Consider the following 16,564-nt stretch of genomic DNA (forward strand, 5'->3'; position numbering starts at 1 on the left):
CACAAAGCTGAGGACACAAAGAACACGATAACACAAAAACCTTAACACTCCTTCCAAATAGCTCCTTTTTTTCTATTTCTTCATAGACTGCAGGAGCTGTTGCTGTTTACTACTTTCCTGTTTTGAAAACACAAATCTTCTCTTTAGTAACCTAGGACATTTTTGGAATGAAGGAATAGTTTTTGTGTGGTTAACCATGACTGGCCTTGCTCAGTACCAGGTGATCTGTTCAGTGACAAACTGGCCAACTTTCTAGGGGACCAGCACAGCTATAGTACTACTGCAGGACTAGAATACATGCATTTTTGCATAATCTCTTGAACACTACAGTTTCAACTATTAAAAACAAGCACTTCTATGCAGGGCGAATAATGGAACCAAGAATAAAAGTGTATAGTAGAGTCAAATTCCTCTAATTTGGATTAAGAATGTGTCAGTCTGAATTAGTGAAAAATTTTAAATTTTAATAAAAATAATGTTTTATTATATGTCCCCTTTTAAATTCCCAATATTATGAAATAAGAGGATGGATTTGATGATAAAGCACTATGTAACTGCAATTACTAGTATTGTTGTTACCTTTAAGATTCTTTCTAAATCTGTGATAGATACTGTAATCATAGATGTATATATGTCGTCTTTGGGTATATATACATACTTAAGCTGGGCTAATTATTTATGCCTTGTAGTTATTGTTTTAAGAAACTTCTTTTTTTTTTTAAATTGAAATATTCAAAATGAGCTTGCAAAAGGTTCCACATAGAGAGATAGTTGTAAAATGCTTAAATTCTGACTTAAAATTTTGTTCATTTAGGTAATTTAGCATTTATCTTCTTCAAGTGTTTTATACTAATGTTATTTCTGCTCCCTTTTCTTTATAAGCAGTGTAAAGGTCAAATTCATCTCTGTCTGAATGAACTCAAATTCTGAAGTAGGAGATATTACAGAAGAAAAGCAAAGTACTTAAAAAAAGGTAAGCATATGTTAAGAAATGTTCACATTTTGTATCTTTAGAAACATGTTCTTCTGGTAGCCAAAAATGGTCAAGGAAAGAAAACACATCCTGGAAAACTTGCTGGTAAATACTTCTATTTTTGTTGTGTCTCTGATTTATGGAATCTAACTTATAATTCCAAACTGCTAGGTAGACATATGGTTAAACAAAAGTTAATCTGTACCTTGTGCCCAAGTATATACTGCAAGTATGTAAGCTCTAATTTGTTAAGCAGCCTGTGAAACTCATCACAGATGAATTTTACTTGGTATACAAGGTTATTTTACTATAATCAATTATAAATGTTACCTAATTGACAATGGTATTATACTCTATTATACATCATATAACCTTTAACTAAAGCCACTTTGGGGTGGTGGGGCCGTGTGGAGGTTGAAAGAGAGGTCTAGACTTGTGACATCATAAATATAAAGAACTCCTGTGGGGGCAGCCAGGTGGCACAGTGAGTAAGAGCGCTGGCCCCAGAGTCGGAAGACCTGGGTTCGGTTCTGGCCTTGGATACTTAACACCCACACAAAATAACTGGCCGTGTAACCTTGAGGAAGTTACTTAACCCCGATTGCTTTATTAAAAAAAAAAAAAAAAAAACTCCTGCGTAGAAACTCCCTCCACAATGCAATGAAAAGTTGGCCTGCAGCTTACAATCCTGGAGAGTTCAATAAACATGGATAATATGTATCAGAGACAAGACTTAAATTTAGCTCTTCCTGACTCTAAGGCCTGCCCTTTATCTGTTATAACATAATGTGTAAACACATGTAGGGGCAACAAAGAAAAACAAAATACTATGTATGAACTGCATTACAATTAGAAGGCATGCTGCTATTCAATTACTGAGAAACTAAACATACCTGGTGGCATTGGTTAAGATTGGTTCTGCTTTTCCTTCCGGGGCCACTGTTATGATTATTGTGCCACACTCATGAGTGATGTCCACGTACACATAGCCAAAACCAGTCAAGAACAAAACCTAAAAAAGAATATTCACATTTTGACGTAAAAGGCAGGAAATGCTACTATATTGGATAATTTTCATCATCTCACATTCTGATTTAATACCATGGGCACTTCCTGCTTATATTTCCTTATATCCATGTGGACATGCTAGTCAGTTGACTTGCAAATGAAAAAAATATTAAATCCAGATTTTTATTATCCAGCTGTAAGGTTCCCAGTGGAAAAATGATGGATGAGGGGGCATGAGCTTCTTCATCCCTTGCTTCTCTGGGGCTGGCAAATACATTTTGATTGGGGAGGAGCTTGGTCCTACAACTCTTCGTGAGCATATGACTTGCTGGAAGAAAAACAAACTTAGTGCTTGAAACTTAACTACATGATATTTCAGGGTTCTTTGAGTGCTGACAAACCAGTTTGGGGCCACCCTTCTATTCTGAGAGGTGCCAAAAACTGAAATGAAAGCCTACCAGCAAGACTTTATTAGCATCCCCAATGGTAATGACATGGTACAGGAAAGTCAGATGAGTGCTAAGCTTTATTTGCCTTGAGTCAAAAGTTTGGCATTCTTTTAGCCAAAGTTTTTGAGAAAGAGGACAAATGGTTAAAAAAAAACCCCAAACACAAAAAAATACCCCCAACAGTTGTAGGAAGTCAGATTCTAGCAGAACAGAAGTTCTTTCAACATTAAATACTAATGCTATAAAATGGATGTTTGAAAATAGCACTGGATAATCTGAAAAATAACTCCAGAGATACTATGTTCGCAGTCAGGTTACCTGGGGCCAAGGAACAGGACTAATGCATACAAAGTCTGAGGAATTATCTTTGGAAATTTGCAGTATGACTTCTATTCTTATTTGGCTCCTTTATCACAGACAGGCTAACAAAATCAAGCCAAGTTAACATCCAGATATCAAATGGAGGAAGAAGTTACAGGGATCACACCAGGGAAGTCAAAGAACCATGAAATAATGCCACTCCTAGACAATTAGATGACACAGGCTAAACATGGTTTTGAAGTGCAGTCTTTGTCTCACCTGGGCACTTAGTATTATGTAGTTGCTATTCTATGCCACAGCACTCTAAGATTTTATAAGACTTTAGTACTAAAAGGCATACATGTCCAGTTAAATTTCTACTTTTAAACAAAATAGCAACCACTCCATCTTCAGATGTATATATTTTGTGCATTAAAAAATATATGGCTAGGCAAGAATATAATAGGTACTTGTTAAATAATTTTTGAACTGGATGAATTCAATGAAATCTGTTATGTGGGTTTTAGTTAGAAAAACAAATGTCTAGAAAAAAGAGCTTACTCTGCCATCTCAAAACAAAACAGGAATATATAATCACAGTAAGTGCTTAATAAATGCTTATTCCCTTCTCTTTCCTCCAAGATGTCAGGAAAAAGCAAGGAAGGTATTTAGTATGTTGGTTGGACCCACGTAGTGAATTTATGGAAAAGACATGAACAAGAGTCCCATAGGATGGACTGTCCTTCCTGTATAGGTTGCAATCTACATCTTTGGCAGGTGTGTTCAATTGCTTCAGTAATGTCTAACTTTTCATGACCCCATTTGAAGTTTTCTTGGCAAAGATACTGGTTTTCCATTTCCTTCTCCAGCTCATTTTACAGATGAGGAACTGGGGCAAACAGAGTTAAATGACTTGCCCAGGGTCACACAGATAGTAAGTGTCTGAGGCTGGATTTGAAATCAGGTCTTCCTGATTCCAGACCTGATTCTTTCCACTGGGCTGTCTAACCGCCTACATCTCTGGTGGGAATATCCAAACTAACTGGAACACAGATCTGTTTGAATAGTAAGTTCAGTATTTTACTATATACTGACACAAAACTGCCAGTGATGTTTCTCTCATTTCAGGCAAAAGTGATACAAGTAGGAAGACCTTACATAATACTCCATAGCACCATGTGTTCCCAAATTAATCTCTACTCCCAGGAGAATAATAATGGATTTTGGAGTTGGATAAGTCCCCAGAGAATACTTTGAGTATAAAAGTAGGGACCTAGTTAAGTCTTAGGCTTGGGGCTTCAGAATAGGAGGAAAATACTGAATGCTGAAATTTAATTTTCAAGGGAAATCGTCAATTGGGAAAAAAAATTTTGTACCAAATATCTCTGATAAGGGCATGTTATCCAGGATATATAGGGAATTAAAACAAACATATGTGACCCAGAGTGATTCCCCAATGGATAAGTGGTCAAAGAATATAAATAAATATTTCTCAAAGGAAGTATTGCAAAAATATTTTGAACCATACAAAGGACATCTCCAAATTACTAATAAGAAAAATACAAATCAGTGTAATTCTGAATTTTTATCACACACCTAAAAAATTGGCAAAGATGAGAGTAGTCCATGTTGGAGACACTTTATGAAGATGACTTTCTAGTGCACTACTGGTGAAACTGGGAAATCATCCTGGAAAGTAATATGAAATAAGGCTAAGACAGTGACTACAATGTACATGCCCTTTGATCCAGAGAGCCCATTGCTAGGTATACAGCTTATTTATAGTGGCACTTTTATAGAAGCCAAGAACTGGACACAAAGTAGATGCCCATTGATTGAGGAATGACAAAACAAACTGCAATACATGAATGTAATGGAATATTACTGTGTGGCAAGAAACCATTAATATATAGAACAGAGAGAAAGCAAAGAAAGACATGAATTGCTACAATGTGAACTAAGGAGAACGAGGAAAACAATATACACAATGACTACATCAAACATAAAGAGAAAGGAAAATACCCCTTCCCTTCGCTGAAAAAGCTAGGGAACACTGGTGTGGACTACAGTTTATACTTTCAGATTCTGTGGATATGTTTAATAGTTTTGCGAACTGTTATTTTTTCCTCTTATTAAAAAAAAAATCCTTTCTACAGGAAATCACCAAGTAGGAGGGATCCTGTTTAGAAATGAAGGCAAGGTGAAAACTAAAGATATTTAAAAATTTGGGGGTGGCCAGGTAGCACAGTGAGTAAGAGCACCGGCTCCAGTGTCAGAACGACCTGGAGATCGAATCCCAGGCTCAGACAACTCAGCACCACACCCAGAAATAACTGGCCGTGTAACCTTGAGCAAGTTACTTAACTCCAATTGCTTAAAAAAAAAAAAGATATTTAAAAGTTTGTTTGTTTTAAAGAAACTTGACCTTCAGATCTTATGGAATAAGCAGTGTCAATGTGTCAAAAAGATAAGGTAAGTCTTCCTACTCCCCTCCCTCCCCCCGCCCCGGCCAAATCAAAAGGTCTTTTGATTGGCTAAGAAACAGATACCTCAGACTACTTAAGTGATTCTGGAGACAGAAATCAACTTGCTGGCCTTTCCTTTCCCTAAAATTGGCATGGGAGCAACAGAAACCCTGATTCTTCTTTTCAGTAGCTCTAAGCAATTCAATTCCAGGTTCGGTTTTGTTTTTGGTGAAGTTCTGGTGGGGTTCCATTTGATTCAGATAACAAATGAAGGGAGAAAACAAGGTGAGATGATTCAGGCTTATGTGGCTTGTGGAAATCATCAGTGTCATATAGAGCATCTCTTCCTTTCATTACTTCATTGCCCTGAGTCCCAAATGAAAGGTCTTTCCCATCACATCCCTGTCTCTGCCATGTTCTTCAGTCTTACATTTCTTATAAAGCTGGTATAAATATTGCTGTAAGCACTAAAGCTCTTTGTCTCCATTTTGTTACCCTGCATGGAAGTATAAACAAACATGTTTTCAACCATTGTGAATGTCTGATTCTTGTCCAAGTGTTAGCTCTGTCTCTGGTGAGTGACTCAACGCCAGCCCGCTATTTGGAAGGCTAAACACAAATGGTGCATAATTTCCCAACACATTACTTTTCTTTGCTCTGTGGGACAAAGAGTACATAGCTTGGGCATCGAGTCCTGCTTCTAGGTCCCCTCATGGCTGTTGGGGAAGGAGGATGAGGTGCATGGCATGGTTTGCAGAACCACTGTATACTCTTTTGTGACATTTATGTGCCTTATGATGTAGAGCCTGATCTTTTAAATTTCTTTGCCCAGGAGAACTGGGTTTAATCATGATAATATTTCCACTGGTATGTAACCTCCCATTTCATTAGCATGTATTATCATCTCTAGTTGATGGACAAAAGAATCAGGAATGCACCTACAGCCAAGTTCCCCAGAAAGATTCTGGTGGCCTGAGACAAAACCTGACTCCCACCTCTTAGCTGTCTAATCACCACACTCACCTATCATGAGGGAAGCCAGATACAGTCACCTTCCTAAACTGAAATAACTGGCACCACCTAGTAAAAGTAATGTTTTCCATAAAGAGAATATTAACCAACTAAAACAGCAAAAGGGACACTCTCTATGAAAAACCAACTGTTTTTTTGATGGACACAAGGTCCACTAGACAGTTTTTAGTCAGATGAAACAGAAATAATTAAAGTTGATGGCCTGAATGGTCACAATCCAAGTGTAGCTATTTATGCCTTGTTCATTTGGAAGTGTCTTATACACTTACCAACTGGTGGGACTATTATGTACATTTGTTGGAAACTAATATAACCTTCCTATAGTGTAAGTAAGGAATGTTCGGCAAACATCCATTTCTTTTTTTGGGGGGGGGTGTGCTTTTTAGGTCAATAAAAGCCATTTTAGACTACAATCAGACGTGGCAGGAACACCCTAGTCTGTGTGGCAAAATAGCCAAGTGTCCACTTGGATCCTCCTCTGCTACCTCACTTCAGTGTGGAGAGGGTCATCAGTCCTCAAAGACTATGTTGGCAGACTATAAGGTCTTGCAGGTCCTTATATAGGGAGGTTCCAATTCCAGAAGAACCACAGATTCTATTTGTGCGGTCTAAGGACTATATAGGTGAAAGCAGACAAATTCATCATCACCAGATCACCACGTGCTAAGTTATTTAGTCATGCAAGCTCATAAAATTTCTTTCCAAGGCATGGAGGGCTTATAATATATGTCAGGGAAGGGAGTATACTGATTAAATCATGGATATTTTGAAGTTTGAAGCAACTATATCACAAATTATCGATTTGGAGCTAGAAACAGATCTTAGAGACCACCTAGACCAGGAGTAGGGAAGCTGCGGCCTTGAGACCACATGTGGCCTCGAGGCCCCAGGCTCCCCACCCTGAACTAGGCTAACTTCATTTTAGAGATGAGGAAATCAAGGTCTAGAGAGACTGAGTTCCCTACTCAAGGTCACAACAATTTTAAGTGGCTGAGCTTAGATTTGAACCCAGATCTTTTGATTCTAATGCTTAGAATATCCCAGTACATTGTAGGTGCCTAATAAATGCTCGCTGACTTGACTTGATTTCATATGCAGCACTCTTTGCACTGTTCACTTTGCTTTTTCTATTGATAGTATTAGTTTTAGTAACTTCTTTAATGACTATGGAACCGTACATATACAATTATATTTATAATAAGCTTATACCTGACAATTTTTTAAAAGTAAGAATTTCACATTTTGGTACAAATTGAAGACAACTCATACAGTTACATACAATCCTTTTCAAATGTCCTATTTAGCACCAAGTGTCACAGACTCTAAAGCTTTTCTTAAAGTTTCTAAAAGAATTTACTAAAGGAAAGGCACTGGGTGATCACTTCTAGGCTTCTCAACTAGTTTTCCTAAAGGGGAGAAAGATTCCAAGGGATTCCAAGTGGCAAAGCCTACACTTCTAAAGCAAAAAGGTATTCACCTTTGACATGCTGAAGCTGGTCAGCTTTGAGAGACTTGGGCAAATTCCCCTACTCAGTTCACTCCTGTGCGAGCCTAGGTTAGCTTAGACAAGATTCTTCTGTTTCAAAGAGCCCCAAACTATATGTATTCACTTTCTGAAACTGTTCTGTAGATTGCTCCCAGACTTCTAGAGCCTGCCCAGGGTGATGCAGAACCTATGGGGGCCTAGCAAGGTGCTTATATGAAGGCACTTAATATGTGTTTAATTCAATTGAAAAATTTAAGTGGGCCTAGAATTCTTCAGGGTAACCTCCAACCAGACACAAATGGAGGACTTCTAAGGCAAGTCACAATCAGAGGTGAACTTGCATTTTGCTGGTACCATATCAGAAGGATCTGAGTATGAATTTTGTTTCAGATACTTACTACTTGTGTGACCCTGGCCGAGTCACTTAACATCTGCTTGTCTCATTTTCCTTATCAGTAAAACTGGGATAATAATACCACCTACTTCACAAGTTTGTTGTGAGAATCACATGAAATAACATGTAAAATGCTTTGCAAACTTTAAAGCACTCTTCAAATATTAGCTATTGTGTTACTGCCGACGTGCAAGGCACTCTCTCACAGGGATACACAGTTAGACGCCACCTCTTTCTGGCTCCCTGTGAGATATAGGATTCTCCAAGCCGCTGTCTTATATTAAAAGTTATTTTCATGCTTGTCTCATCTCAGCACTAGATTGTAATCTCCCTGAAGGCTGCGGCTGTGACAGGATGACATCTGAGTTTCCTTAAGTTCTTAGAGTGACAATCCCACGGTCTTATTCAAGTCTATATCACCCAAGGGCCCTGCTTTAGTTCCATGGAGACCATATAGCCCAGTGGAAAGAGTACTAGACTTGAAGTCAAGAAGATCTGGGTCCAAACACCTGGCCGTGTAACCTTGAGCAAGTGACTTAACCCCAATGGCTTAGGGGCGGCCAGGTGGCTCAGTGAGTAAGAGCACTGGCTCCAGTGTCGGGATGACCTGGATCAAATCCGGGCTCAGATACTCAGCACCACACCCAGAAATAATAACTGGCCGTGTAACCTTGAGCAAGTTACTTAACCCCAATTGCTTAGGGGTGGCCAGGTGGCTCAGCGAGTAAGAGCACCAGCTCCAGTGTCGGTATGACCTGGATCAAATCCGGGCTCAGATACTCAGCACCACACCCAGAAATAACTGGCCATGTAACCTTGAGCAAGGTACTTAACCCCAATTGTTTTAAAAAAAAAAAAAAAAGATCTGGGTCCAGGTCTCAACCATTTCTTAGTTGTGTGGCCTTGGGCAGGTCATATAACCTCTTAGAGTCTGTTTTTCCACCTGGAAAATGGGAATAATAATATTACCTACCTTGTAGGGTTGTTTTAAGGTTCAAATGAAATGATGTACGTATTTTACAACCTGTAAAGACTACATAAATGAAAGGCATTTTTTAATTGCTACCTTGCATAAAACAGGTGATCCATAATACAAATTATTATTGTAACAAACTTTTTAAACTGTGTTGTTCAACCTTAAAGGTTCCCTTCCAGTGCTGGAGGCTGTTGGTCCTGGATGTGTAACTATACTTAGGTCTATTGGAATTCTTACCCCATGAACAATTAATTCACTACCTTCTTTGAGGCCTCCCTCTTGACTCTACTTCTACCTGGCATGTAGAGATGGGGTTATATTCACATTGGAATGGGAGCTGAACCTCTTCTGCACAAAGGGAACAGCTGAGAATTAGGAAGCCCACAAAGTATAGCAGATGTAAAGTAGAAATTCAGGGGACAAGAAATGAATTCTTGGAACAACTACCCAGATTCAGAGGATAAGAAGAAAGGGTTCTTAAATTAAACTATGTCAAAGGTAGGAAACAAGCTAGAAAACTGACAGGATGACTGGATGGATTATAGAATCTGAGTTAGAAGGGACTTCAAAGGTAATCTAGGCCAACAACCCAAAATCGGTATCACCTTCTCTGCTTTCATTCTCTGATCTCCAAAGTTAAAAGTGTTGTCTAGGATCTTGCCTGTATTTCCAGAACATACCAGTTTGTAGATGTGGCACATTCTACTAGTCAAACAACAGCTTCTCATTTTCATTTCTCAGTTTTTCATTCCCAGTATCTAACATAGTACCTTGAACATATTGAGTACTTAATACATGCTTATTGAATTTAACAAAATTCCAAGTACAATTAATACCCACTCCTCTCACCCCCCCCTGCTCTGGGATGAGTAGAAGATGGTAGATAGTAATATTTTTCCCCTCTGCTATTTATTGATAAATCTTTTTAGGATTATGATCTTGGAACAGGAAAAGACTTTAGGGTTCATTTGGCATAGCCTGTTTTAAGTAGGAATGCCCTCTAAATAAGTGGTATAGAGAATCCACCTGGCAAATGGTCTTCTAGTTCCTATTTGCATACTTCCAAAGACAGGAAAATCATTATTTAACAAGTGAGCTCATTTCATTTTCACAAATTTTGCTCGTTGGAGAGTGTTTCCTTAAATTGGGCCAGGAATAAATGTAGTCCTGCTTTTAGGTTTAAAAAAATACATAAATTGAAATACAGGGTGGGGAAGATTTGGCTTGAATACTATTTATGTGAAAAAGACCTTAAAATTTTATTTGATCACTAGCTTAGTATGAGCCAATGGTCTGATGAAACTGCTAACTGCCTAATGTAGTCTTGGACAACATTAACAGAAGTATGTTGCTCACAGAGAGAGGTTGTCTGAGTCAGACAACACTTAAGAGTTCTGTGTTCAGTTCTGGGTACTGCCTTTTAAAAGGACATTGTCAAAATGAATGACTTTGAGAGCTGAGTGAGCAATGTGGGAACCATATCAAGTAAGCAATGGTTGAAGGATGGGCAATGTTTAGCCTGGAAAAGAGAAGACATGATAGCAGTCTTTCTTCCAACTATCTGAAGGGCTTTCCTTTGGAAAAGGGATTAAATTTATTCCAACTAGCGTCAGATGAGGACCAATAGTTGGAAGTAACACGGAGACAGATTTTGGCTCATTGTAAAGATGTCTCTAATCATGAGAACTGCCTGATAATGGAAGGAGCTGCCTCATGAAGTGGCAAGTTGCTAGTCACTGTAATTGTTCAAATAATCAACAAGCATTTTAAAATCATCTGTTGTGTGCCACGTATGTTGCTAGGCACTAGTGATACAAATGCAAAAATGAAAAAAAAAATCCCTTCCTGTCAGGTACTGTCCAACTCATCCTATACTGAATATAATCCAGTGGAACATAATTCAAATTTGAGCAAGATAGTGGAGGCAGGAGATTTAATGTTGTGGAAGGGGACCAGCAAGGACGCCTGCTTGGCTGAAGTGGGAGTGGAAGTGATATGAAATAAGCCTGGAAAGTTAGGCTAGATGCAGATTGTGGAGAGCTTTGAAAACTAAACAGAAGTTTGTATTTTATCCTAAAGACAGTAGGAAGTCTTTAGAGAGGGGAGTTATGTGATCAGATATATGCTTGAGGAATATCACTTTGGCAGCTGTGTAAAGGATGAACTGGAAAGGAAAGAACCTAGAGGCAGGAAGATTAATTAGAAGGTTAGTACAATAAACAGAGCAGGCGTGAGTTGATGAGGAAATGCACAATAGGAATTGGAGCCAATGGTAATGGAAAGGAGGGGATGGATTCAAGAGATGCTGAAGAATTAGAATCAACAGTCTTTGGCCCTTGCTAAGATAAGAGTGAAGGACAAGGGGCTCCTTTAAGGTTAGAATACTTTTATGGCATGGCGATGTCCTTAGATCGGTAGGTCTATCTGTCAAATCCCTCTGGAAAGAGGGTTAGATGTATTCTATATACCAAGTGATCAATCAGAAATTATGTGTGTGTATACATATGTATATGCACATATATATTTTATCTTATGAGAAGCACAGTGCTAGGTATTAGGATTAAAAGGACAAAGAATGAAATAATTTCTTCTTGCAATAAACTCACATTCTAATGGGGGAGATAAATACGTATAAAACATATATATATATATATATATAGCACAGAGATAAATACATATAATATATATGCATGTATATAGCACACAAATATAATTATTTATGGACATTATAGATTAAATAGGCTTTTGTGGACTAACCTGGGTCACTAACTAGCATATATAAAATGTTTCTGTGAAAAAATATAACCTTGAGTTCCAAACAACAAACTTACAAATAAACTTTTGGGACATAACCCATTTACAAGTTTTGGTCTATAAGTACATCCTTTTTCTGAATCATTTGTGTCTAGAATGACTTCTTGGCTATTTAAATTTGGCCATTTAAAAATCCTTATTGTTTTGGATAATAATAGACACACATCTACATGTAATATATGTATACATATACATAAACATACGTGTGTATGTGTTGATAGAATGTAAGCTCTTTGAAGGCAGAGACTTTCATTTCTGTCTTTGTGTGCCCAGTCTACCACAGTATCTGTCACATAAGAAGTTATTAATAAATGTTTGTAGATTGACTGGGCATGCCACCATGGCAAGACAGAGATGTGGGGAGCTGTGCCCAAATGAATCAATGCTGCTATCTTTACTGTATATCTTTTCCATATGATTGTCAAATAAACTTTTTTGTTGTTATTAAAATGTTACATATTCTATGGAGGGTATTATTTCATTCTAATTCTGAGGCAGAACCACTGAACCATCATGAATCAAGCCTGGCCCAGAAGAAGAATAGGTCATGGGAGTTAAGATCAATGAACTGGGAGGTCAGGGTTCTTGAGAGAATACCAACATATTGTAATGGGAGTGTAAATTTAAAGATCTTCCCTGCCCCTAGGCTAAAGTGCACCTGGAGCCTGGGATGGGAGGCTTATTTTCCAGTAGATACTTTTTGATTGGCCAGTGGGTCAATAAGGTTGTTACACTCTCTGAGCCAGGAGAAGGCTATATAAGCCCTGATGTGTAGCTTTGTTTTGGGGCTCACTTTGAGAAGTGTTTTGTGATTTATCAGATGAAACTCTGGGAAGCCATTGTTGAGAGCCCCCGGCTTTGAAAAACCCAGATGTTGATTTGGTATGGATGTAATGGTTGGACAGTTTGGAAACTGTGTACTTGATCTGTTTCTCTGTCTTGATAATTCTGTCTGTATATTCTGAAGTTCGGGGTGCTGACCTTTTTCCCCTGAACTAGGTAAACGATACATATTTGACTGATTAAAGTAAGTTTGTTAACCCATTTTGAGTTGCTTTCCTTTGACAAAGCAGATCCAAGAACCTGTGTGAGCAGACACCCTGGGGATGCTGGGGTGCTTGCTGATACACATGTAAACTAAGTCCTCATGTATAAAAGCAAGGGTTTGGATGTAGATGAAGATTCTTAGTCTTCGAGATAGGAGGGAGAATGACATGAGGAGGCAGAAGATAACTGCCACAAGCATCTTGCTATATCTGGACAGAATGAACTTTAAGAAGAAAAGGTTGCTGAGTGGTGATAACAGAAAGAGGGTCTGGAAGTGTATGTGGGGAGTAAGGAATATACTTACTCCTTCCAGACAAGAATGTAAGGGGGCATGAAAGAAGGAATGTCCAGGACTAGAAAGAATGGTCACTGATGGAAGGTCTTTGGGCACCCAGGTCTCCATGACTACAAGAAGACTGAAAGAAGAAGAAAAAAAGACAATAAAAGTTTGTTGAATTCTGTCTTAACCATGATTTTGCAACATACACATTTCAAATTTAGATTCATAGCACATAAGAGTTGGAAAGTATCTCAGAGATCTAATCTAGTTCTTTACTCCACCCCAATTTTACATATAAGGAACCTGAGTCAAAGAAAGTTGAAGTATGTGGCAGAGCCAGGATGGTAAGAGAACTGGAGACAGTGACATACCAGGACCAGCTGAGACACTCAGGGAGGTTTCTTCTAGAAACATTTAGTCTTAGGAGGACATGGAATCTATCTTTAAGTAATTGAAAGGCTGACATGTGGAAGAGAAATTAGATCCCAGAGGGTGAACTAGGTACAACAGGTAGAAGTTAGCAGCAGTGGAGGAGGAAAGAAAGTGTTGTCTTAATGTAAGGGGGAAAACTTTCCAACAATTAGAACTCTCCTGAAGTGGAATGGGTTGCCTTGGGAGCTGGTAGGCTCTCTTAGCAGTAGAGTCTTCAGATGGAGACTGGATGGCCATTTGTGGAACACATACTGTGGAGGGAATTCTTGTTCAGGTAAGAGCTAGATTCTTTGGTCTCAGAGATACCTCTCAATTTTGAGATTTCATCTCTAGAACCCAGGACTCCTGACTCCATGCCAGTGTATTTTCCATAACACTCTATTTTCTTCTTCAAGTGTGCATTCCTGAAAGATAGCAGTACTCAAATTGTCAGGTTATTAACAGTGATGAGGAAGATATCCACAATACAGCCTTCTAAACCTAATGCACAACTAAGAAGTAATACAACTGGGGTAGCAGCAACATCTGTTCCACAGAGGTTAAGAAAAAGGTCTTTTCCTTAAAAAGACAATGAAGAAACCATTCTCGAGTTAATTTGTTCAGAAGACTAAGGCTCTAACTGCTGATGGGGCTTCCTGGTTGCCAAAGGCATAAAAGCCCTACTGCAGTCATTGCCTGGTCAGTGTCCCACAGGCTTGATGACTGTCCCACTGCTGCGTGAGTCCACATGTTCTTCTGACTGGGCACAAGACCACAGCAAATGAAGAGATGTTAGGAGCTATGCTCAGCCAAATCAATGCTATATCTTTGATGAACACTCTTTTGCAGGCACATGATAGGTAAACTTTTTTGGTTAAGTGTTATATGATTGACAAGTGTTGAACCATAAGAGTTGACTGATTTGGGTCTGGACCAGAAGAACAATAATACTTCAATTTAAAAAAGCCTTAAGGTTCTAATGGTCTTCTTCATTGTTAGAAACTTCATTGTCAGAGGCAGAAAGAATATAAGAGGCAAAGGGATGGATTCCAAGATGTATGTTTCATTCTTTCTCCTGCACTAAGAGAATCTTCCCTATCTTCCCTCCAGAGAAGGACCAAAATACTCTTGAGACTCAAAGGTCCCTAGAAGTCAATGATACTATTTGTGAGATTTTTTGAAATGTTCTTTCTAAATATCCAGGGAATTCTTTTAGCATCAGGATCAGGTCTGGAAAGCCCTATTTTTGGAATTTCTTTTCCCTCTGGATTTCCTCAACCCTTTGTAGTCAGGGATGCTTCAAAGCTGAGAGAAGGTGCTCATTCCTGTACCCTTACTGACAGTGGTCTTTGGACTCCAACAAAGTCTCATGTTCCCATTAATCTTTTAGGAGCTGTGTGCCATATGCCCAGCAGATCACTGTTTCCTTCATATTCTGAAAGAAGAATTGTTTCAGATTCTCTCAGACAACTCTTCTGTGATACACTAGGGCATATAAATCACTGGAGAGAGAAGGGAGCTGCTCCTCTGATGAAAGGAAGCAGCCCTTGTGTAGAAGGAAGTCTGTCTTCGAGGGGCTTTCCCTTGGCCCTTGATCTAGGGAGACATGTGAAATTCAAAGCCAGCCTAGACAAGGCAGAATCAAAATGACATAAAATCTCAGTCAGTACAGTGATAGAGACCGTCTCTTCAACTTTTGACACTCAAAGCAATGGCCTTTAGTTCTGAAGACAGAACAGGGGAATATCATCTTCACTGAATTTAGACATGAGAAGTAAAAATGGAGCACATGCCACTCCAACAATCCCAACAAATTTTCCATTGAATTTAATTAAATAAATACAGAAGGAATATAAAATCTTGTACGTGGGTTAAAAAAAATCAACTTCACAAAATGGGTATGTCTAGATAGCAGTTTTTCTGACAAAATTATGGGTATTTTTGTGAACTGAAAATTCAAATGGGATCATAATGTGATATGACAGCCAGAAAAGCAAATGCGATCCTAGGTTGTCTTAAAAGAGGTGCAGTGCCCAGGATAAAGAGGAGACCCTACCACTGTACTCTGCTTTGGCCTGGCCATACTTGGAATGTTATGTTTAGTTCTGGCTGCCACATTTTAGCCAGTGCTCGAGAATAAAAGACTTTCAGGGGGATATGATGGCTGTCTTTAAGTATGTGAAGGATTCTCATATCCAAGAGGGTTCAAAATGGCTCTTTTTGGAGAGGCATAAAATAATGGCATGAAAACTAAAGATGGAGTCAGAGCACATTGATTTGGACCATGCTTCTCCTGCTTATTACCTGTGTGACCTTGGGCAAATCATTTATCTTCTTGGTCCTCTTCTATATAATGAGGGATTTAGACTAGATGCTCTGATTTCACAGGTTCCTTTTAGCTCCCTAATGCAAGGACACTATTTACTAGGAGCAACAGGTAAAAACTGCAAAGAGGCCTTAAGTCTGATGTTAGGAAAAACTTCCTAATGATGCTTTCTAAAAGAGGAAAGGGTTGCCCTGGGAGATTAGTGGGTCTCCTTTACTAGAAATCTTCATGCAATGACTCTTGCTGGAGATGATGTAGATGGAATTCTTCTAAGTATGGGCTCGAGAAGATGAGGATAGCCAACGTGGGGCATGGGAAGAACATATTGGGACTTCTACTTCTATTTATTTCATCTAAAGAAATTAATTTTATTCATATTTAATATATGGGTTGCATATTATTACATATGATTATTTGGCCTTCACTCGGTCCACATACCGTCATGTGTCATGTACTATGTAGGAGATTATCCTAAAGGAAAAGTGGGAATCATGCGATTTGATAGGTTTGAGAGCAGTGCTTTTACTCATTTGCTCACAGGGAATATGATATAGTTTATGTATGCCCAGGTAAGGAGATACATAGAATGCATAATCTAGCTTT

At 38.6% G+C, this 16,564-nt stretch overlaps 1 protein-coding gene across 8 annotated transcripts in view; it reads right to left on the bottom strand.

Moving 5' to 3' along the window:
• Positions 1 to 16,564, bottom strand: part of VPS13B (vacuolar protein sorting 13 homolog B) — a 1,080,499-nt gene that overhangs the window by 33,387 nt on the left and 1,030,548 nt on the right. For all 8 annotated transcript variants that reach the window (XM_069081095.1, XM_069081089.1, XM_069081092.1 and 5 more), the window contains one exon: positions 1,867 to 1,985. In XM_069081095.1, coding sequence (XP_068937196.1) covers positions 1,867 to 1,985 — 119 coding nt within the window. The remainder of the gene's footprint in view (positions 1 to 1,866; positions 1,986 to 16,564) is intronic.

Source organism: Petaurus breviceps, unplaced genomic scaffold, assembly GCF_028583685.1.
Source record: "Petaurus breviceps papuanus isolate PSGF00001 unplaced genomic scaffold, PetGlider_PUasm1.0 98, whole genome shotgun sequence".
NCBI classification, from domain to species: Eukaryota; Metazoa; Chordata; class Mammalia; order Diprotodontia; family Petauridae; genus Petaurus; species Petaurus breviceps.